General features: G+C 42.9%; 1 protein-coding gene and 1 pseudogene across 1 annotated transcript; both read right to left on the bottom strand.

Moving 5' to 3' along the window:
• Window positions 1-1,651: 1,651 nt before the first annotated feature.
• On the bottom strand, window positions 1,652-4,926 carry LOC121578915 (annotated as a pseudogene).
• A 3,009-nt stretch (window positions 4,927-7,935) lies between these two features.
• On the bottom strand, window positions 7,936-20,551 carry LOC121579507 (stress-induced-phosphoprotein 1). Its single transcript, XM_041894129.2, has 14 exons — window positions 20,321-20,551; window positions 19,065-19,274; window positions 18,823-18,964; window positions 18,559-18,700; window positions 18,170-18,335; window positions 17,690-17,816; window positions 16,956-17,058; window positions 16,545-16,665; window positions 16,314-16,410; window positions 12,626-12,750; window positions 12,431-12,467; window positions 11,232-11,335; window positions 9,324-9,499; window positions 7,936-9,157 (listed from the first exon to the last, which is right to left on the bottom strand). Exons 1-14 carry the CDS (start codon window positions 20,327-20,329, stop codon window positions 9,085-9,087), a joined length of 1,632 nt encoding a protein of 543 aa, XP_041750063.1. The 5' UTR covers window positions 20,330-20,551; the 3' UTR covers window positions 7,936-9,084.
• Window positions 20,552-25,357: the final 4,806 nt, after the last annotated feature.

Genomic DNA, 25,357 nt, shown 5'->3' with positions numbered 1-25,357 from the left:
AAATTAGTTAAACTCCCAGATCCTTTACCCCCTCCATTGAGCAATGCAACAGTTCTTTAATTTCCCCAATACAAAAATCAAGGACATCCTACCAACCCACACGCGCACTCGTTTCCACCACAACAGGCCACCTTGTCATCCCCAGGTCGAAGCTCCAGAACTTCAGCGACAGGGCCTTCTCCAGGGTTGCTCCTAGGCTCTGGAACTCCCTCCCTCCAGCCATCTGTGAGTCCATCACTACCCCCCCACACACACACACACAAACACACACATATACAAGCTAAGAAATACACTACAAAGACACTCCTTTCTTCACCATACTGAGCAGCACCTAACCCAAACCCTTACCCTAAACCGGGTTCGTATCCTAACCCCAATCCCGGCCCTTATCCTAAACCAGGTTTGTATCCAAATCCCAACCCTCCTCCCCATACACTGATACATCACACTCTTTCCCTTCTTTGAGCCCACCTCTCTCTTTACTCATATTCTGATGTTTTGTTTTGACTCCAGTTTTTCCAGGTTTTTTTTATTTCTACAATTGTAAAGCAATTTTGGGTCCATGAAAAGCGCTATAAGTCCCATATATTATTATTATTATTATTAGAACAGCTAAGTGTGTTGTTAGATGCGTTCTTTCCCTACCGCGTCACTTTATACACAGAAGATCACTGCATAAAATAAATATGTTTATCTGTTTCTCGGTGACCACCCATAACTTCACAACGAAGTTGACTACAAATACAAAGTTGCCAATGTCTTTGCAATTGTTACAAACAAGCTAAGCGTAAAATGATGCTTCAAATGAAAACCGAGATCACTGCATTAAAATATAAATAGCCTAGCTACAGTATAGGCTACATAGGCCTATGTACAGTATTTCATGTTCATTCAATTTGGTTTTATTTTACTATTTGGCTACTTCCTGTAATTTTTGCCTCAATATATTTCATGATATGTAGCCTAATGTGCGTAATGATGTGCCAAATATTGATTAAGTGCATTATTATAAGGTAAGCAAGCATTAGAATAAGCCACCTCCATATTTGCAGCCATAGGTGATAATATCTCTCTAGGAGTTGACCCATTGTCAGTATTGTGGAATAATATTAAGGTAAGATTTGAATGGAGAAAGCTGATCTGAGAGCAGCACTGCCTTTCTTTCGATCCTATCAGTATCGACACATGCCTCAATGACGCACTTAACGACCGACCGTTCTCTCTGCATGGTGTTTTGGGAAACACATGTTACATCTTTGGCCGTTGTAGGAAAGATGCACCGTAAAATACTCATAAGTTCCATCGCTATTGGGAAACCAGGCCCTGGTCACACCAGTTACAAACCTGTGCCCCTCAGCTCTGGAATGCTCTACCTGCACATGTCAAGGAGGCAGCTACAATTTCCTTGTTTAAAACAACAACTAAAGACCTACCTATTCAAGCTAGCTTTTAAAATTTGATCGCTTAATCTGTTTAAAGTCTATATTTTGAATTGGTAGGTTATGGTTTTTATGTATTGTGATAGTTTTTCTACTTTTTGATGTATTGTTGCATTGAGCCTGGGAAATGCACTTTACAAATTAAATATGATTATTATTACATATTTGATATAATACAGTAGACAGACCAAGTAACATATGAAGAAACATAATTATGCAGACAGTGAGACGCGTACCTGTTGAATATCCCAGTTGACATTCCACTGCCTCATGGTGTTGTATCTCCACGTCTTCACCACATCTCCTGTGCTGAGGTCAATGCGGATGAGACGGTTGTTGGTGACGCCAAGGACCTCATCTTTACGACATCCCTTAAACCTGTGTTTATACAGGAAATGTGTCGAATTTGGGTAATTTCAAGTGAGATCACATTTAGTGCTATGTTGACAAGGCAGATGTCTGGAAACTATTTGACAAAAAGACATGTACTCACCTCACCACAAAATAAGACACCCCAAAGCCAGGTAGAGCCTGCCAGATCTGAAGAAACCTGAGGAGAGCATCTGTTACAGGGAGCTGGGCCACATTCTGATGCGAGGAGTCAGCTGACAAAGCAGTGGAATGGTTAGAATCACTGGAGTCTGAATGTTATTGTTTGCTTCTCTTACCATACATTCGAGGTCCGCCCAGATCACATGACTCTTACCTGTTTGGCCTTGTACTTTTTGTGGTAGCGTGGGGATACAAGGCTGTGTGTGTTGATGCTCTCATCAGTCTGAGCAGTATTGACCCTGGGGGTGGTTTGCTGCATGGCCAGGAAGGACTGGATATTCTGCACCTCATTAGAGAAGGAGCTGCCTGCTAGTTTCTTCCCCTTGGAGACTAAACGGCAAGCTGCCATCCACCTGCTGTACTGCAGCTCCTAGTGGAAGGGGGAGGAATGGACATATGGAAAGAAACCATAGCATAGCATGGCATAGTGGGATATAGTACATTGATTTGTAGGGTCAGGATGACACTGAAGAGGAAACTGTTCTTGTAGCAGTTGGGTCTATTCCTTGGGACAGGTTATATACAGTGGGGAGAACAAGTATTTGATACACTGCCGATTTTGCAGGTTTTCCTACTTACAAAGCATGTAGAGGTCTGTAATTTGTATCATAGGTACACTTCAATACTTATGTCATGCAATAAAATGCAAATTAATTACTTAAAAATCATACAATGTGATTTCCTGGATTTTTGTTTTAGATTCCGTCTCTCACAGTTGAAGTGTACCTATGATAAAAAAAATTACAGACCTCTACATGCTTTGTAAGTAGGAAAACCTGCAAAATCGGCAGTGTATCAAATACTTGTTCTCCCCACTGTACATGTACATGCTCCGTGTAGCTCAGTTGGTAGAGCATGGCGTTTGCAACGCCAGGGTTGTGGGTTCGATTCCCACGGGGGGCCAGTATAAAAAAATAAATGTATGCACTCACTAACTGTAAGTCGCTCTGGATAAGAGCGTCTGCTAAATGACTAAAATGTAAATGTACATAAATCAATGGTAAAATTCTATTCGCTTTTTATTTATGGGAAGAGTGCTTCCAACAGAGTGAGCTGAGAGTTGTGTTCCTTACATTCTCACAGCGTAGGTAGACCTCGTTCATGCCCTCAGCCCCAGGGATCAGCAGCCTGATGCAGAACTTCTGACCAGCCACACTAACGTCTGGGGCCACCTCACAGCCTGAGGAGCACAGTAGTTCCTTATGGGACCAGTTTGGACTCATTTGGCTTATTAAAGTCACCAGTGAAGAAACCTCATTATATCTAGAATGTCCTTTCTCATGCTCTATGTACTACACATCTTTGCATGGGTTTCAACTTGTGTGGTTGTGGTTGTGTGTGAAAATGTGGGCTGAGTGTACACTATGTGCATGTGGGTGTGCATTTTCACCACAGTGAATGTCAGTACATTTGACCTTTGAGGCTCTCCTCTTTACTCTTGTAGTAGGAGATGGATGTGTTGTTGAACGCGAACCAGAACTGCTTATAGCCCTTTAGTGTCAGTCTCTTTGGTCTAGGAGAGAGTGAGATGAAACAAACTAGAATGCTAAGGTTTTTCAGCAACATTGGAAAGGGTACGCAGTTGTATGTCTGTATGAGTGAGCATGTAAATATAACCGTGGCTGCGGTTAGAGTGTGTTTGCTTGTGTGTGTGTGTGTGTGTGTGTTTGTGTGTGAGAGTATGCGTGTCTATAAAAACTCATCCAGACTATCAGAAAGTCTCATATATCTTGTGTGATCGATATTCAATCTAAAATCAAAGGCAGGAAAAGGTTGTCACCGGCAGAAAGATGGATGTGAGTCAGAGGGTGTTCAGCCAGCCAGCAGTGATGTATGTTGTCAACCCATCTTACCTGAAGATTTTCAAGTAGTCATGCAGCTATGGTGCTATCCTCATTGTTTCCTGTGTAGAGATAAAACCATGTGTCTATTTTGTGTCATGTGCGGTTGCAATTTAACTTTTTCCATGTCTGTTTTCCTGCTGTCCTTACAAATCAGCCATAACCACCGCTACAGACCACTACAGTGTGGTGGAGATTCAGAGGGACTAACCAGCATGTGCTGCTCTCCTCTGCATCAATCTTCACCTCCAAACACTGAAGGGCAGAGTCAAGGTCATCCATGGCAGGAATTGATGTCATCAGCTGGGGCTCTGACACCTTACCAGTGTAGTAACCCACACAAAGCAAATGCACAAACTTATAACAGTGTGAAAGAGAAGGGAAGCAATGTGTCATAGACAGAGAAAAACCTTTGGGGACATTTCAATCAGTTTTGTTCTTGTTGTTTACGTGAAGGGCAGCAAAGAGCATAATCTCTTCCTCTGTGCAGTCAACATCCTCCAGCAAGATGGCCCAGCGAGCCTGCTTATACATCTGGGTCAGACGGACTGCATCATACTGGAGATGGAGACAAGGTAGACAAAGTGACCGATTACACATAGCCCAATTCATGGCCACCATGAGGTACAAGAAGGAAATAATTGATGGCTCTTCAGAAAGCGTGGTGCAGGCCTACCTTGGGCTGCAGGTAATGGAAGCAGTAGTATTTGAAGCGTAGCAGCAGTCTGTCATGCTCCTGCACTCCCTGTTGGAGCAGGGAACGAGATGAATCCAGCCATCTAAAGTCAACAATAAAAAACATGTAATTAATTTAATTACACTCTGTTATTTTTCGCTAACAATACACTCACTATCATACAGAGTAACATACGCATACCTAAATATATCTATGTGTGTTGTGCACACACAGACTCTCACCTGCTGTGAACTTGGGCCTTGTCCACAAGGCTGGTGGGACGGGGCATCTTGGTGATAGTCTCAGGAGCAGGTGTAGGTAGACTGACAGACAAGATCTTATACACAGCCTCAGTCTGAGGTGAGTCAGCAAAGTGCACAGGCATGCCATTGGACAGGGTGTTAGCTGGACCTGTCATTTTTACACATGTAGTTCTGATATGTTAAATATTTGGTACACTACCAGTCAAACGTTTTAGAACACCTACTCATTCAAGGGTTTTTCTTTATTTTTACTATTTTCTACATTGTAGAATAATAGTGAAGACATCAAAACTATGAAATAACACATATGGAATCATGTAGTAACCAAAAAAGCGTTAAACAAATCAAAATATATTTTCTATTTGAGATTCTTCAAATATCCACCCTTTACCTTGATGACAGCTTTGCACACGCTTGGCATTCTCTCAACCAGCTTCATGAGGTAGTCACCTGGAATGCATTTCAATTTACAGGTGTGCCTTCTTAAAAGTTTATTTGTGGAATTTCTTTCCTTCTTAATGCGTTTGAGCCAATCAGTTGTGTTGTGACAAGGTAGGGGGGGTATACAGAAGATAGCCCTATTTGGTAAAAGACCAAGAACAGCTCAAATAAGCAAAGAGAAACGACAGTCCATCATTACTTTAAGACATGAAGGACAGTCAATACGGAACATTTCAAGAACTTTGAAAGTTTCTTCAAGTGCAGTCGCAAAAACCATCAAGCGCTGTGATGAAACTGGCTCTCATGAGGACCGTCACAGGAATGGAAGACCCAGAGTTACCTCTGCTGCAGAGGAAAAAGAGACTTGCTTGGGCCAAGAAACACGAGCAATGGACATTAGACCAGCGAAAATTTGAGATTTTATTTGTCTTTGTGAGAAGCGGTGTGGGTGAACGGATGATCTCCGCATGTGTATTTCCCACCGTAAAGCACAGAGGAGTGTTATGGTGTGGGGGTGCTTTGCTGGTGACACTGGCTGGGATTTAATTAGAATTCAAGGCACACTTAACCAGTCAGGCTACCACAGCATTCTGCAGCGATACACCATCCCATCTGGTTTGGGCTTAGTGGGACTATCATTTGTTTTTCAACAGGACAATGACCCGACACACCTCCAGGCTGAGTAAGGGCTATTTTACCAAGAAGGAGAGTGATGGAGTGCTGCATCAGATGACCTGGCCTCCACAATCCCCCGACCTCAACCAAATTGAGATAGTTTGGGATGAGTCGGACCGCAGAGTGAAGGAAAAGCAGCCAACAAGTGATCAGCATATGTGGGAACTCCTTCAAGACTGTTGGAAAAGCATTCCAGGTGAAGCTGGTTGAGAATGCCAGGAGTGTTTAAAGCTGATTTGTTTAACACTTTTGGCTACTACATGATTCCATGTGTTATTTCATAGTTTTGATGTCTACACTATTATTCTACAATGTAGAACTTTTGACTGGTACTGTATGTATAATAACTTACTACACCCCACGATTAAAAGATAAACAACCCTGAGAAATTACAAAATAGATACAGTATATTTTTTTATTGCATATGAGTATCTTAAAATATACTCCCAAGATGGAAGTTGAAGTGTACATTGGTAGGGAACTTACGTGTCTACAATCTCCACAATTTTGACAATGACACCACCAATATGCAGGTCTGAGGTCACGGTAACTTTGAAGGGTGGGGCCTCTAGGCCAAGCTACTCCACTGTCACTGACAGATCCCAAGCAGCCATACTTAGAGGAAAATATAGCACTAATCTTTTATTATAGGTGTCAATTTTTATAACTGATGCTTCATCATAGAATTAACAATCAACTCACTTGTTTGAAGACGCTGTATTATTAAGTGGTAATACAACCATTTGCATTATGCCACATTTAAGACAGTAATACACATCAACACATTTTCAACTCAAGCAAAAACTCATTTTTCTTGGAAAGTAAAATGCTGAACTCTGATAGAGTATGGTTATTTATAACAGACAAAACTGTGGAACATGGTAATGCACTGAATCAAACCACAGGTCAAATCTTAGGCAACCGTCGTCTTAGCCATTACCCACATTAAAATCTCTTGTAATAATGTACTCCACCAACACATAATTATAAGATAGAGCAAAATCTTATGACTTCCTATAAATGAATGACCCCTTTCTCAGTCATATGTTCAATAACCCAATACCCCTATCCAAGCTTTTATATCTGCCCCTCCTTTTAGGATAAGGCCAATTGGACTTTTAGATTATCATAGGCATAATAAAATGTTACATCAGTAAGCTACTATTCAGTGTGGACAATTCTATTCCTCTTCTGTGCCTCAACATCACCCGGTCTGTCTCCATTGTCATATAGTATCTCTACCAGTGTCTCTACTCCCTTACCTAGTTGTAGTCCCAAACAAAATGTATTCAGAGTCAAACACCAGGTGCCCTCAGTCTCTGCCACTGTTTGGTGGTCTTTGCAGCTTGTGAAATATCTCGGTCACTTCCTCCTGTCTATCTCCCTCGGTCTTAGTGGCTGCGGTCTTCTCCTGTGTAAATGTCAAGAGATCGATGACTGTTCTGCTTTCACATACTATCAGGGCTGTGTTGTTGTTGTTTTAAAAGGGGGAGTTATCATCACATACGGTTGCTGAGCAACTATTGTTTTGACAAACATGCAATAATCATTTTCCATGTGTAAACATACTGGTATAGTTATAAGAACAACTTGATTAGTTGCCTTCTAAAAAATTTATTCTACCATAAAACAATTATAATAATGAAGAGAGAGTTAAAGATGCAGTCCGGGATCTTAAGCGTTTATACTTTTGTAAAATATTGTAAGAATTGGAATTTGTAACATTTTTGGCAGGACGTATCATATCATACTAAATGGATGACGTAGTACACAATTTTCAGGGACACGCTTTGGCTCGAGCACTACTTTCAAAACTACTGGCAAAATTTATACAAAAGCTCTGGCACAGACACTCCTGAGGGCTTGGTGTGTAAGACCCTCTAGTGGTCAATTACAGGTTAATAATGAGATGCAAGGTTTGTTTTCAGAGCATTAGGCATTGAAAAAATACTTTTCATACATTAGCAAAAGTGGAACATGCTTGTTGAAGGGTTTTCCCAGTGTGGAGGAAGAAAATAGAAGCAGAAGGACGCATAACCACAGACAGATGAATTTTGAAATACATTCAGATATATTTTGCAGAACAGGATTAATTTAACTTGTACATCACACTTCTTGGGCTTTGTGTGTGACCAACATGTGTGAGAGTGCCACTTCTGAGAATGGGCTGGTTGTGTAATCACAGGACTAAAATATGCTCAAATCTCCCACATTTCTATTCTACTTCAATTTAGTGGCACCCAGTGTCATGAACTCCAGCAGCCCAATGGCTATGGTGAGATGCTGAAATGAAAAAAGGATGCTTGAAGGGAACAGTACATATTATATTAACACAACCCTCCCCCCATTACTCTTTGAAACCAGACAAAACATCCATGGGTATGACATCGCAGGAAACAGTGTCCTGCAGTTGTTGGCTGGCAGCCATTTTGTGCCCCATGTGAAGCAGAATAGCTTTTATACAAAACACCAACTACAGAGGATACTTTTCCCAGCTCTGTATTGTCAGTCAAAGGGGTTTAATGAAGGGAGAATATATTAAATGTTCAATCACCTTTAATCCAGTTTGAACACCTGATCCCAAGATCAGTACTTACAAGACCGAACAACATTTAATTCTAAAGATCTGGAAAGCACAGTAATGTGAGATTGTAAGCCCGTCTTCTGTACACCAGTAGCACAACTACATTGACCTGAAGTTATGAAAGATATCCTGTCCGGGAGGGTGGGAATCATCTTAGTCAGGCACCCTACATAGATATTGACTGGCTATCTGATCCAAGCAGGAACCAGCCGTTTTTAAATACGCAAAGGAAGTGAAAAATGAAGCAGTCATATTGCACCTTGACATCATTGTTCAAACACCCAACAGAGACCACAAAATAGAGCATTACTTGATTCGTTATTTGCTGAAGTACTTTTGTTATTAGCTGCAGTGTCATTGTGCCAACCAAAAGCTTGATACCTTTTCCTAATCAAATTATTTGTTTCAGAGAGTTCTCTGATGAGGAAGAGACTAAGTACAATTTCATTAAGGCCGTAAGATGGACAAAGTAAAAATGAAGTTTCGGCAAGATGGCGTACAGTATAATTTTGAGGGTGGAAGGGGGTGTTGTTATAGCTGGAGGGAATGGCATCTTCATCCACTGTGTTCTTGCTGTTCTTCATGGGGTCTGGGCCTGTTCTCTCCTTACTCATCACCGGATGGCTATAAGTCCCACATCTATCAGTTTCTGGATCTTCTGAGCAATGCCTGGATTCTTAAGGTGACTGAGAGGGTCCAGGGAGAAATAAGGAGGGAAAACCTATCAACTTCAACTTCATTTCAAAACTAATTTAGCCAATTAGTGTGTGATTATGGTGCATGTGTTGTATACTATGTACATAGTGTGTGTGTAAATGTGCATGTGTAGATGCACAGAGCTGGCCCGCTTACTCGCTGAGTGCCTGTGGGTCCTTCTGCATCTGCTCCAGGATCATGCGCATGGCTGGGTCACTCATGATCTGCTGCACCTCCGGGTCAGCCATGGCCCTCCTCTTCACGTCCTCTGGACTGTCGTCGTTCCTCACGTGCTGGCTCATCAGGCAGCGCTGGATGCCCTCTGTGGCCTCCTGCACCCGGAATGGAGAGCCAGATAGACAGTTCAACTGTTAGCCTCAGTCTTGTCAATGACAAAAAACAAAAAAAAAAGGTAGAAGAACTAAGAGCCATGGATTCATATTTAATAGATCCTTTTAGGGCTCTATTTTCGGCGTTAAGTCGGCTCAATTGTCAAACGCACGTTAGTTTGCAATTTCGACCTGTTAAAGCCAGCACTCCTCTAATTTCAAACCCTATCGCCAGAACTGGTAATTTACCTGTTTAATATGAGCTCGTTTGCGCTGAGGTGGGAGGGTTGGCAATATCTAAGGTGTTTCCTTAAAATCATGCGCCAAAGTACCAATTTCAGTATGCACTGGTGGGGATATTTAAGACCAACCGAAAGCTGGTCTTGGCGGTAACGCATGGATTTTTACAACGGAAGCACAGCCTATCCAGCCGCGTCGCACAGTACCCATATGCACATTGAAAAAGAGAGATGTGCTTTTTGTGCCCGTAAACCTTGTACTTAGAAACATAAACTCATGTTTTCCCCCATTTTGTTTCATATGATTAAAAACAAGCATAGCCTGCCCTCCTCTCAATGAAGGCTGTTTTTTTGTCATGCCCAATGAATTATCCAAGTAGTCAAGACTATCGATAAAGGGTTTGGCTTGTGAGACCACTTTGAAATAAATCTTAAGTCACCAAAGCTTTATTAAAAGATCAAGTTTGGCAACAGCAGTAAACCAGTGAGCGAACGTCCCCTTTTTATCCATGTAGGCTTTACATCATTTTATCCAGCTCCTGTTATTATTTTGATGTGTGTAAAACCCCTCCATGTAGGTTACATGTCCATCATGGAACGAGAGATGAGACAATCCGGTGACACTGGTATGAAGAAACATTTAAGTGACTTTCCTGTAACAATAGCGTTTTTCCATAAAAGGTTTCTAAATTGTCTACTCGTGAGGCTTTTACCGACCTGCTTTTGCATTATTCAGAATTCCCATAGGCCTAGTTGCAGTGCATACTCCCTTCAGCTGGTATCCGACCCCAATTCCAAAGAGCGCCTCTTGTCCGGTTACCAAAGATGCGCTCCTCCAAACATAGGCTATAAGAAAATGGTGCATTCCTATAGCACCATACCAACGGTAGGCCTAGGCTATATCTTGCTTATTGAGAACGTGCCTTACATATAATATAATTTAAGGGAGCCTAGTATTTTTGGGGGGGAGAAGTGCGATGCGTAAAGGCCTACACTCATTGAAGTCAATTACAACAATGTTGACTGTCAACACTCCAAACATATTGAGCAAACAATGGATGTTATAAAAATAAAATCACTCGTTACTGTAGCCTACACTATTTAATAAACTGTCATATCAGTCCACAATGGACTAGGACGAGAATATCCCGTGCCCCCAGCGGAATTGAAATTGACAACACAAAGACCGTCAATAACCTACAGAACTTGAGACAAACGCATGCAGTATTAATTGGCCAGTGAGTGGCCAAGTCCTCGTCACACCTACAACTTGTTTATTCATCAAAACCCAGCTCTTTCGCACTACCGCCAGCTATTGTGCTCATAATATCGGCTGTGAAAATAAGTCAAATATTTCGGACCCCCGGACCTATAGCGCTAACGCCAGCGCTTAGATTTACCATTGCGTTTGTTAAAACAGAGCCCTTAGTTTCTTTTACCGTTGGTTGGTAAAGGAGATCCTGCTAGTGCGCCAATATAAATCTGTCATACTGTACCTTGGAGGTAGAGTCAAGCTCCAAAGCCTTCTCGTAGGCAACCATCGCTTTAGTGAAATCTTTCATGGCCTCCAAAGCTGCTGCCTTGCGTGTGTATCCCTTTACTGTGGAGAGAGAAGTTAAATGAGGTGAGATCTATGCTTTTATCCTTTTAAAGGGCCCACGTTTGTTACAGTTCAAACATCTGTAGTCATCTCCTAGCATATGAATCCCCGAAATCATTAGATTCAAATCTTAACGGATTTCGTGCACGTTAGCTAAACGCGTTCCTTAATTTACTGGTGCGCACTCTGCAAAACGGAGTTGCTTGCATGCTTTTTTCTAATGAAATGGGCTTGTAAGGTAAGCACGGGCCTGTAAGGTACGCATTTCACTGTAATGTCTACACCTGTTGTATTCGGCGCATGTGGCAAATCAAATTTGATTTGAAAGCGAGAATAAATCAATATACCAAATATATGAATGCATCCAAAGTTAGAATGCATCACACATTAACTGTTAGATATAATAGACCTTGATAGTTAGTCATTTCTCTTTCAATGCATTTATCCGGAAACAAAGTAGCAAATATGTAGGCTACAGATGAGTTGGCATTTCAGCCGCAAATACATTAGAAGATAATTTTCAACCCAATCAGAAACATTGTGGTGACAATCTTACTTCCTAAATGGTATCACTGACGTGTCTTGTTGAATATGGGTACTAAAGATTTAAATTACTTCCATCCATTTAGATATCCCGTTCACACCACACACATTTTTATTCGCTCCATACATCAACTGTCAACTGTTTTCCCCCTTTATAGATTATAAAATTGTGGACTACCTTCCTGTAATGTCAACAACCCAAATCAATAATTGCCCATGTCCTTTTGGTGTTGATAAACTCACAATTGCTATTCCAATGGTAGTCCAAAACACTGCAGCTATCGATTGCCCCAGCTGACCATTGTCATGTAGCCTATGGCTAATCTATGATCTATAGGGTACCGGACTTTGGATGCAAACAAAGTAGCCGCCTACTCTTTTCTGATGTAGGCCACGACGTGATACACATACAGTATGTGACGTAAAAAATTTTCGGGGGACCCTTTTTGGGTCTTGAGCACTACTTTCAAAACGACTGGCTTAAAAGTTGACAAAACCTTTATAACGCATCTTTAACACAAATGTAAAGCGTTTTCAAAGCTCAATACGTACTGAAGGCAGGATCAAGTTTGATACAGTCCTCGCAGTCCTAGAAGAGAGGAGAAATAAAATATCAGTCAGTCCTTTTTGACTGATAAAGTACTACAGTGGATATAATATATAATCAAGCTGGTGTTTCTAAATGAGTAATGACGAGGATGAAGCTCATGTACATGCATGGCACCACAGTAGTGAGGTGTGCTGTACCTTTAGGGCAAGCTGGAACTCCAGCAGCTTGGTGTAGCAGGCAGCTCTGTTGCTGAAGAGCTTGGCGTCATTGGGGTTCCTCTTGATGGCCTCAGAGTAATGTCTCATGGCTGAAGGATAGTCTCCTGTTGAACAGAGGATAAAACACAGCATGTCAGATATCCTGACACAACCAGGGAATCTTTGGAATACACGCACAACTCAGGGCTGCCAACTTTTGAAGAAAGCTTGGAGTGAGATTTGCTATGTGAATTTCATTGCCCCCTGGCACAACCCATAGAGCCGAAAATGTTACTGTGTTAGAGCAAATTTCCTGCAATTCAACGTATTTTGACATGGATTAGGCCCATGAACCACAGGTCAGGCGTATTCAGGATACTTTGAACATTAAACGAACACAAAATTTGACGACTTTGTTAGAGATTTTGGTGGGAGTACATTTTTTAAAACCTTGTTTTTAGGTGCTTTGACACTATATTTTAGACAGTAATGAGATGGGGAGACAGGCAAACGCTAGAAGAAGTGGGAAGGTTGGAAGCCGGAATTGATCCCCGTTCTCAGGTGGAAAGTTGTATGCGACATTTCCCAGGGAGTATTAACACTGTTACAGGCTTTGGTTTTTCCATTTATATATCGAGGTTGGACGTTAGCACGTTAGCACTCGGGGCGCAACGATTGGTGTCACCTCGTTAGTCAGTATGTGTTCCACCTGTGCTGGTTTGTCATCTCGTTAGTGGGAAAGTGTTTCACTTGGGCTGGCCCAGGTGATATTCAAGAGTGGCTGGCCCAGTGCTCCTTGTCTTGAGAGATGTGGAGGATTAACACCTTTAGTTGTCTCTCCCTATTTGATTTTTACAAACAATCCTTTATTTGATGTTCCCTGTTGCTCACTTTTTCCTGTCTTTAAGTTTGGTGTGGGTTTTTCTTTTGTTTGCCTCTTCTTGGGCAAATTTAGTGGCCGCTCATGGTGGGTGTCTTTTCGGTCCCAGTTGTTGTTGCTAGTCAACTTTCAGTGGACACCCCCATGAGTGTCTTTCAGAACCCCTCCTAAAACCCCACCTGTTTCATTTTGGTTGTGGTCAGTGACTCTGTTAGTTCCCCCTTCTGTTCTTGCTGGGGAACATAACACCAAGGCTCTGCACAGGAAATAATATTAATGGTTGATGGCAGTGGGTAACCAAATTATAGATTGCAGTCTCCTTGTCCATAGACTGCTTTCAAGGTAAGGACACAAACATTTTGTATTTTGTAAATTTTGTGAACTCTTTAAAATAGGTCTGGAAGAAAATCCTGCTAGCTCTCCAGGAGGGTTGGCCACCCCTGATCTATGTTTCCCAAGTGCTGGGTGTTTGAAAATGTTCTTGTTATAACAATACATTTCTCAAAATCACCCAACCTTAAAGAAAAATCAAATTAATATCAATATTCAGGTGGTTGATGCCTACTAGTTAAAGGCCCTTGCCTTAGACAGAATTATGCATTTCTGAGTCCCCCTACCATCTCTGCCTAGCATGTGCACAGTACTAAAATGTCAAATTATATTTGATTCCTGGAGCATTTGATATCCAATGCTTATTTGTATGACTTATTCAAAACTGTCCATGAAGGGCTGCAATAATACAGCTTAATCATTCATTTTCAAAGACACAATTAGGCATATCAGATTTCAAATATGTGATTACAGTGGCAAAATTGGGAAGTGGAATAATAAAATAAGTGTGGGGAATAACAGTAGTGTTCTTGCTGACAAGTACTCTAATTACCCTATATTTTAGCCCATTGTTAAGAATGAGAATTGTTCCACTGATCAGACTACATTTACATTACATTTTAGTCATTTAGCAGACCTCTTATCCAGAGCGACTTACAGTTAGTGCATACATTATTATATATATTTTTTCATACTGGCCCCCCCCCGTGGGAATCGAACCCACAACCCTGGCGTTGCAAACGCCATGCTCTACCAACTGAGCTACATCCCTGTACCCTGGACGATGCTGGGCCAATTGTGCGCCGCCCCATGGGTCTCCCGGTCGCGGCCGGCTACGACAGAGCCTGGATTCGAACCAGGATCTCTAGTGGCACAGCTAGCACTGCGATGCAGTGCCTTAGACCACTGCGCCACTCGGGGAACCGCGACTAAATAAAAGTAAATATACTGAACAATTTTTTTTTTACTAAACATGTAAAGACATGTAATCCATCTACCTGACAGGTGTGGCATATAAAGATGCTGATTAAACAGCATGATCATTACACAGGTGCACCTTGTGCTGGAGACAATAAAATGCCACTAAAATGTGCAGCCACAGATGTCTCAAGTTTTGAGGGAGCGTGCAATTGGCATGCTGACTGCAGGAATGTCCACCAGAGCTGTTGCCAGATAATTGAATGTTAATTTCTCTACCATAAACAATGTCGTTTTAGAGAATTTGGCAGTACGTCCAACCGGCCTCACAACAGCAGACCACGTGTAACCATGCCAGCCCAGGACCACATCCGGCTTCCTCACTTGCGGGATAGTCTGAGACGAGCCTACCGGACAGCTGATGAAACTGAGGAATATTTCTGTCTGTAAAAAAACCCTTTTGTAGGGATAAACTCATTCTGATTGGCTGGGCCTGGCTCCCCAGTGGGTGGGTCAATGCCCTCCCAGGCCCACCCATGGCTGCACCCCTGCCCAGTCATGTGAAATCCATAGATTAGAGCCTAATGAATGTATTTCAATTGACTGATTTCCTTATATGAACTGTAACTCAGTAAAATCGTTGAAATTGTTGCAAGTTTCGTTCATATTTTTGTTCAGTATAGATAATAGAATCTCCTGAAGACAAGATGACATAGATCTTCCCCTACACCCTAACCAAATTATTTTTCTATTTATTGTCCCACCTCTAGAATCAAACTTACACTTTTGGGTTCACAATCTGTTTGACAAAATTATTTTCATAGTTACAAACTTCCCTGTTAAAACATACTGTAGTAGGTCTGTCTGCTGCCTTTTCATTTTCCCAGCCTAAAAGCCATTCTCGAAATGAGGGGACTAATGCAAGTGTCGATTTAAAATCGGCTTTAGTACATTCTGTCAAAACGCTGCATTCTGCAATAGGGACGGGAGAAACAGCAACCTAATGTTGTTGACAACATTGTACATAAAACAGCGCTACCGTGCTGCTCTTTTACAGTTTTATAAACTCAGCGGAGAACATTCTCGCTCTCCATTCAGCGCCAATCTAATCTTGAGGGGCGTTTCTTTAAAATGCGCATCCCATCCCCTTGATCTCTTACATAACTAGACCAATCTTATGCTTCAATGTGCCGCGGTTCACAGTGCTGTGGCAAGACAGGAGAATAATAGAGGTTCAGCTCGTGATGTTAAGTTGCGGTCGCAGACGCTCTGATTTCAAAATGATTTGGAGCACAGTTGAAAAGTTAACGCACCATATACAATGGACTAATTAGACAAATAAAAGCAGTACTTTCCAATGCGTGAGATATAAGAGGTGTGGCGTGAGAAGGGTCAAATGTGTCTCTCTCGGCCAATGCGTGACAGTTGGCAGCTCTACACAACTGCTCGTTAATAATCTAAAATGGTATGCAGACAACTAGAGAAACCGTACCACTAAGCGCACAAATAGGCTTGACATACTTTCAACCATTGTAGATCCTCCATTTCACAAACACACACCTTTCTGGAAGGACTCGTTTCCCTTGTTCTTCTCTTCCAAGGCCTGTTCTGGGTTGATGTAGGCCAGCTTCTCTTGCTCCTTCAGTACCTTCTCCGCCTGCAGACACAGTGAAGGGATAGTGACACAGTGACGGGATAGTGACACAGTGACGGGACGGTGAGAAATTGATTGGTTAAAGAGCATAATGTATCCTGTCAGCCCTCATTCAATATAGGCAACACTCTCTGTACCTGCTGGCACTTCTTAAGGACATCAGGAGTGCGATGCTCTGTCAGACTCTTGTTGTAAAATTGGACTGCTTCTTTGTATTTCTCTTGCTTGAAGTACGAGTTGCCAATCCTAGCCAAGGCCCTGAGAGATAGGGAGAGAGAGACATTAAGCATTGAGTGTATGCACTTAAAATTAGAAAGCTGGATGACTCATGCTCTGACATTTCATTTCCCCGGTTTGTAGCAGAGCCCCACCGTTACCCAAATGTGACCTGGCAATAGTGAATACAAGGACTTAATTGGCTACTTATTCAGGAGACCTTATCTCCCCTCATCCCTTGATTGTTTGTCCGCAGCAGACACCTAGCAGTTTATACCCTAGAGGGTGACTCACATGTATCATTATTTTCAGTGAATTGAGAAGGAACTCACTTGGCAATGTGTCTGTAGTCCTCCCGGTTCTCTCTGCCCACCTCGATGGCCTTGTCACACAGCTCCCTACACTTCTCATACTCAGCCTTCTCAAAGAACACAGCTGGGATGGACATACAGAAAAGGAGAATAAACACCTTAGAAACCAATGCAACTAGCTCATTATCAATCAGATTTTAAAGATCATAAAAGCATGCATATCAAAATCATATTATATTGACTTCATGATGGTGACATGAGATGACTTCCATGGTAGGAAAAGCTCTCTCACTTGGAGAGTTATTGAGTAGATTGTATAGCCTTTTGACAATAATTATTCTTATAAACCGGACAAAACTATTCTGCAAAATCACTTGCTGAGGACCCACATAAAATGATCAAATGTTATGCTGCTTTATCTGCCCTTGATCGAATGGAAATAGACATTTGTACCCAGGATTATGGGGCATAAATGTTCACTCAGTTAATCACATGATTCTGATCAAGCCTATTAATTCCACAGCCAATTAGTAATATAATGGATAAAACATTACATAATTTTTTTCATATACAGACTTCCGAGATATGCAACACTGTGGATAGTTAAACTGTAGTTTTACCCCATTTTAAGTTTAAAGCCTCTCCTAAAACCATATTTAAGTCTAAGGCGGCAGCTGGAGCGAGTTGGGAAGATTCTATAATTCACTCACACACTATTGTCTCTGTCTGTTGTGTGTGTAGTGACGATTCTATACCTGCTTGGTTAGAAAGATATGTCATGTTGGTTGGGTCGTGCTTGAGGGCTTCTTCATAATGTTTCAGTGCAGTGGCAAAGTCTTTCTTCTTGTATGCCTCATTCCCCAGGTCCTTCTCCTTCAGAGCCTGTGGAAGCACAATGGACATTTAAGCTGTAAAAGACAAAGTGCTGAGAGGGCAATAAATACAGCAATTCAGTCTGGGTGCTGAGAGGAGATGCTTGCGTGAATTACCATTGTCCCAGACTGTGAAGGTCTATAGCCCTCAAACGCAACTCTGGACCTCAAAGCCAGTGCCACTAGGTTTTTTCGTTGTTCCCTTCTAATCAGGGGAGCACCCAGACTGATTTAGACCTGGGACACCAGGTGTGTATGCAACTAATGATCTGGTAGAACAGAAAAGCAGCAGGCTCCGGACCACATAGGGTAGGAGTTGAATACCCCTGGTCTATAGGATTACTTATAATGCAATCTATTTACCTGTCTCTTGTTCTCGGGTAAGTCTTCCTCCTTGGGAGGAGGTGGCTGAGTCTCTTTGGGTTTGGGAGGAGGGGGTGGAGTGGGCTCTTCGTCTTCATCCATGCCTGCCAAGTCTAACCCCAGCAGGACTGACAGGGTGGTCATTACTCTAGGGTCCTGGAGCTTTCTACAGGTAGAGGGACAGAGGCAAAGAGTGTATTTGATTCAGATCACAGAAAATCACAAATTAATTTAGTGTTCTGGGGCATATTACTAGAGTCAGACAGTCTGGCATGATGATCTTTGTGCTGAATTCCCTTTGCATTAGGAAGGGGACTGTGAAAACCAGTATATTTCTGAATGTACAGGTGCAGTGCAACAAGACAAGTGGTATCCATGGAAACACTCACGAGCCAAGCTCAGATGGTTTATCCCTGAGCTGCTCCAGAAGCGCTCTGTACTCTGGATCTTTCATCAGGGCATGGGTTCGAGAGTCACTCTCCAGCTTCTCAAACATGTTGGGCATGGCAAAGGGGTTCATCATCTTTTTTTCTGGTGAGGCAAGATTAGGTGAAATTCACAACAGGCCAAATAAAGCATGGTGCGTAAACAAGATACCATTGTGTTTTCTTTATAATCATGTGAGAAAGTGTGACATGTTCAAATGTTTTTACCTGCTAGCCGGGCTTCTATGTTCTGCAGCCCCTCTTTGAGCTGCTGATTAGTGGGTTCGTGTCTGAATCCCTCTTGGTAAGTCACTTTGGCATCCTCAAACCTTCCAAGAAACTCCTGGGCTGCTGCTTTCCTTGAGTACCCCTGTGCAAGCAAAAATAATGCTAATGGAGGCATGTCACTTTTGACAACAGCTAGTGCAAATCAAAGCTTCCCTCTCTGGACAACTGTGATATGATCTCACCTTTCCCCAGTCAGGTTTGATCTTGATGGTCTGACAGGCGTCCTCTAGAGCGCTCTTGTAGTTGCCATTCTTGGCATGGGCAGCCGAGCGATTGCTGAAGAGGACATGGTTTGAGGGGTCGAGGGCCAACGCTTCGGTGTAGCAGCGTATGGCCTCGTCGATTTTCCCTGCACTCAGTGCCTTGTTGCCCTGATCTTTCAACTGTGACACCTGTGAGTGGAAAAAAAGGACTTGATTAAATTCACTTTACCAAAATTATAAATATATTGCCCAGCATAGTACTTCTTTACTTGTCAGTTTAGTAAAACATCTTTCATCTTGATTTGGCCAATTTGAGATCTATAAGCAACAATCTGATTCCTAAAGCAGACAAGGTCTGTAGGAACCAGCTGTCAGGTTTAACCCATCCCAAGCCAGTCACCTGTTCCTGACACTTATATGCCATGAGGACGATCGCAGAAACCTATCCTTTACCATGATGAACATTAGCCATGTTTCAGCTAAACCAATGTAGACATGGCTAGCTAGGTTAACTCATATTTTAAATGTGATTTACTGAGATGAACTACTGCTATATGATAACTAGCTAGTAAGTTTGATTTCTGACTGACTTGTAGTCCTGCCCAAGGCAAACTGTTGGCTAGCTAGCTGGTTAACTTGCCAGCCATGTCCTATAGCTAGCTAACCAGTACCCAAGCTAGCTAACTGGAAACTGGAAAAGCTAACTAGCTTGATAGATATTCATGTTAACGTTAGTCAACTTGAATTAGCTACCTAGCTAGCAGTAATGTTAGCCATTTCAGAGCATAAAGTCATCGTGCCTGCACTTTTCCCCCCCCTGATCGACAGAACAGGCCTATGTTAGCTAGCTATATTAACTAGCTACAGTACATACATAGCTAGCTAACTACTGATAGCTATCTAATCGGCTGGCTAAACTGGCTGGCTAGAGACTTTACCAATACTCACTGTAAATTACACTCGCTCTGGACAAAAATATTTGCCGTCTAAATTAGATACGATTGTAAATACAATTTAACTCGCTTGTTAGCCAGCTAATAGGTAACATTACCGGTTAGCTAACAATAGCACTTGAAGTCCGCATAGGAACATATCTAGCTACTGCTTTCTGTCAAATAAGGCAAACACTCCTATTGACCACCAATACCGTTACACAAACGGTGAGACAATATTGTAAATATCGCAGAGAAAATAGTTTTTGACCATAACATTGATGACAATTGCTAGCTACTCACTTTCTCCATGTTGTAACCATGAGGTTCCAGAAACTACTGTGAGACGACAGGATGAGAGCTCCGCCCCCTGCAGAATATGAATCTATTTGCCAGATTCTTTGCAAGAAAAATTGAACTTCTCTAAATCCTCAGTGTCAGTTTCCTCTAAATTGGTTTGTCTTGTTTGTATGGTATGTAGCTATTAGAAATGTATCAATATAAAAGATGAGATTGAGAACCAAACTGTGCTCATACTCTAATTTTATGATATCTTGGCTTGCATGGCAACCCCAGTGCTTTCCCATATATTTCCGCTTATTGCGTACTGGTGTATGATTGGTTCAGTTTAGTTCATCGAGGAAATCTCAGCAAATCAAAGGCTTGTTCGCGTTGAGTACGATGAGTAAAACAAGCGTCAAATTACCTAGTTCTAGAAGGCTCTGTATGGTTCATCTCCTTCCAATTATTTCTAGATCATTCTATCAAGACATATTGCTAAACACTTGTGGTTGTTCATATCAATCATCAGTTGAGTGTGATATGTTGTCAGTTGACCTGATATGACATTTACATTTTACATTTTAGTCATTTAGCAGACGCTCTTATCCAGAGCGATTTACAGTTAGTGAGTGCATACATTTTTCATACTGGCCCCCAGTGGGAAACGAACCCACAACCCTGGCGTTGCGAGCGCCATGCTCTACCAACTGAGCTACAAAAGGAACAAAAGCACAAAATGATTTAGAGCCAAATCTCCTCTTAGAAAGCCCTGAGTATATAATAAAGAATGGAAACTACATGTGATGCAGGAAAACTTAAATCTGTTTTATATAATTTCTAGGAGCATGTCACATGTGCAACCAGAGGAAAAAAACTCTAGACCACCTTTACTCCACACACAGAGACGCATACAAAGCTCTCCCTCCCCCTATCCATTTGGCAAATACGACCATAATTCTATCCTGATTCCTGCTTACAAGGAAAAACTCAAGCAGGAAGTACCAGTGACTCGCTCAATACGGAAGTGGTCAGATGATGCGGATGCTAAACTACAGGACTGTTTTGTTAGCACAGACTGGAATATGTTCCGGAATTCATCCGATGGCATTGAGGAGTATACCACATCAGTCACCGGCTTCCTCAATAAGTGCATCGACTTCGTCATCCCCACAGTGACCGTACGTACATATCCCAACCAGAAGTAATGGATTACAGGCAACATCCGCACTGAGCTAAAGGCTAGAGCTGCCACTTTCAAGGAGCGGGACACAAATCCGGACACTCCTGCAATGCCCTCCGACGGAAACACAGCCGCGAGCTGCCCAGTGACACAAGCCTACCAGACGAGCCAAATGCCTTCTATGCTCGTGGCTGGGTTTCCCTTTGTAATCTGTAATAGTTTGCAAGCCCTGCCACATCCGACGAGCGTCAGAGCCGGTGTAGTAGGATTCAATCTTAGTCCTGTATTGACGCTTTGCCTGTTTGAAGAAACACTGAACCATGCATGAGAGCAACAGCTGTTCCGGAAGACTGTGTGATCACACTATCTGTAGCCGATGTGAGTAAGACCTTTAAACAGGTCAATATTCACAAGGCCACAGGGCCAGATGGATATCCAGGATGAGTACTCAGAGCATGCGCTGACCAACTGGCAAGTGTCTTCACTGACATTTTCAACCTCTCCCTGACCAAGTCTGTAATACCTACATGTTTCAAGCAGACCACCATAGTCCCTGTGCCCAACTACGCCAAGGTAACCTGCCTAAATGACTACCGCCCCATACTGTAGCACACACATCCGTAGCCATGAAGTGCTTTGAAAGGTTGGTCATGGCTCACATAAACACCATCATCCCAGAAACCCTAGACCCATTACAATTTGCAATGATGCAATCTCTATTGCACTCCACACTGCCCTTTCCCACCTGGACAAAAGGAACACCTACGTGAGAATGCTGTTCGTTGACTACAGCTCAGCGTTCAACACCATAGTGCCCTCAAAGCGCATCACTAAGCTAAGGACCCTAGGACTAAACACCTCCCTCTGCAACTGGATCCTGGACTTCTTGACGGGCCAACCCCAGGTGGTAAGGGTAGGCAACAACACATCTGCCACACTGATCCTCAACATGAGGGCCCCTCAGGGGTGCATGCTTAGTCCCCTCCTGTACTCCCTGTTCACCCATGATTGCGTGGCCAAGCACGACTCCAACACCATCATTAAGTTTGCAGATAACACAACGGTGGTAGGCCTGATCACAGACAACGATGAGATAGCCTATAGGGCAGAGGTCAGACACCTGGCAGTGTGGTGCCAGGACAACCTCTCCCTCAATGATCGTGGACTACAGGAAAAGGAGGGTCGAAGACACACCCCCATTCACATCGACGGGGCTGTAGTGGAGTGGGTCGAGAGCTTCAAGTTCCTTGGTGTCCACATCACTAACAAACTATCATGGTCCAAACACACCAAGACAGTCGTGAAGAACACCAAGGTAACCTGCCTAAATGACTACCGACCCATAGCACTCACGTCTGTAGCCATGAAGTGCTTTGAAATGTTGGTCATGGCTCAAATCAAGGCTGAGCACACCCCCATTCTCATTGACGGGGCTGTAGAGGAGCAGGTTGAGAGCTTCAAGTTCCTTGGTGTCCACATCACCAACGAACTATCATGGTCCAAACACACCAAGACAGTCGTGAAGAGGGCACGACAAAGCCTATTCCCCCTCAGGAGACTGAAAAGATTTGGCATGGGTCCTCAGATCCTCAAAGTTTTACAGCTGCACCATCGAGAGCATCCTGACTTGTTGCATCACTGGTTGGTATGGCAACTTCTCGGCATCCGACACCAAGGCGCTACAGAGGGACGTGCGTATGGCCCAGTACATCACTCGGGCCAAGCTTCCTGCCATCCAGGACCTCTATACCAGGCGGTGTCAGAGTACGGCCCTAAAAATGTTCAAAATCTCCAGCCACCCAAGTCATAGACTGTTCTCTCTGCTACTGCACGGCAAGCGGTACCGGAGCGCCACGTCTAGGTCCAAAAGGCACCTTAACAGCTTCTACCCCCAAGCTAAACAGTTAATCAAATGGCTACCCTATTTGCATTGACCCCCTTTTTTACGCTCATGAGTGGCGCAGTGGTCTAAGGCACTGCATCTCAGTGCTTGAGGCGTCACTACAGACCCCCTGGTTCGATTCCAGGCTGTATCACAACCGGCCGTGATTGGGAGTCCCATAGGGCGGCGCACAATTGGCCCAGCGTCGTCCGGGTTTGGCCAGTGTAGGCCGTCATTGTAAATTAGAATTTGTTCTTAACTGACTTGCCTAGTTAAATAAAGGTAAAATAAAACATTATTATCTATGCATAGTCACTTTACCCCTACCTACATGTACATATTACCTCAATTACCTCAAATAATCTGTACCCCCGCACATTGACTCGGTACTGGTATCCCCTATATACAGTGGGGAGAACAAGTATTTGATACACTGCCGATTTTGCAGGTTTTCCTACTTACAAAGCATGTAGAGGTCTGTAATTTTTATCATAGGTACACTTCAACTGTGAGAGACGGAATCTAAAACAAAAATCCAGAAAATCACATTGTATGATTTTTAAGTAATTAATTTGCATTTTATTGCATGACATAAGTATTTGATCACCTACCAACCAGTAAGAATTCCGGCTCTCACAGACCTGTTAGTTTTTGTTTAAGAAGCCCTCCTGTTCTCCACTCATTACCTGTATTAACTGCACCTGTTTGAACTTGTTACCTGTATAAAAGACACCTGTCCACACACTCAATCAAACAGACTCCAACCTCTCCACAATGGCCAAGACCAGAGAGCTGTGTAAGGACATCAGGGATACAATTGTAGACCTGCACAAGGCTGGGATGGGCTACAGGACAATAGGCATGCAGCTTGGTGAGAAGGCAACAACTGTTGGCGCAATTATTAAAAAATGGAAGAAGTTCAAGATGACGGTCAATCACCCTCGGTCTGGGGCTCCATGCAATATCTCACCTCGTGGGGCATCAATGATCATGAGGAAGGTGAGGGATCAGCCCAGAACTACACGGCAGGACCTGGCCAATGACCTGAAGAGAGCTGGGACCACAGTTTCAAAGAAAACCATTAGTAACACACTACGCCGTCATGGATTAAAATCCTGCAGCGCACGCAAGGTCCCCCTGATCAAGCCAACGCATGTCCAGGCCCGTCTGAAGTTTGCCAATGACCATCTGGACGATCCAGAGGAGGAATGGGAGAAGGTCATGTGGTCTGATGAGACAAAAATAGAGCTTTTTGGTCTAAACTCCACTCGCCGTGTTTGGAGGAAGAAGAATGATGAGTACAACCCGAAGAACACCATCCCAACCGTGAAGCATGGAGGTGGAAACATCATTCTTTGGGGATGCTTTTCTGCAAAGGGGACAGGACGACTGCACCGTATTGAGGGGAGGATGGATGGGGCCATGTATCGCGAGATCTTGGCCAACAACCTCCTTCCCTCAGTAAGAGCATTGAAGATGGGTCGTGGCTGGGTCTTCCAGCATGACAACGACCCGAAACACACAGCCAGGGCAACTAAGGAGTGGCTCCGTAAGAAGCATCTCAAGGTCCTGGAGTGGCCTAGCCAGTCTCCAGACCTGAACCCAATAGAAAATCTTTGGAGGGAGCTGAAAGTCCGTATTGCCCAGCGACAGCCCCAAAACCTGAAGGATCTGGAGAAGGTCTGTATGGAGGAGTGGGCCAAAATCCCTGCTGCAGTGTGTGCAAACCTTATCAAGACCTACAGGAAACGTATGATCTCTGTAATTGCAAACAAAGGTTTCTGTACCAAATATTAAGTTCTGCTTTTCTGATGTATCAAATACTTATGTCATGCAATAAAATGCAAATTAATTACTTTAAAATCATACAATGTGATTTTCTGGATTTTTGTTTTAGATTCCGTCTCTCACAGTTGAAGTGTACCTATGATAAAAATGACAGACCTCTACATGCTTTGTAAGTAGGAAAACCTGCAAAATCGGCAGTGTATCAAAT

Source organism: Coregonus clupeaformis, chromosome 13 (genome assembly GCF_020615455.1).
Source record: "Coregonus clupeaformis isolate EN_2021a chromosome 13, ASM2061545v1, whole genome shotgun sequence".
NCBI lineage: Eukaryota > Metazoa > Chordata > Actinopteri > Salmoniformes > Salmonidae > Coregonus > Coregonus clupeaformis.
This window is presented reverse-complemented; position numbering and strand designations above follow the sequence as displayed.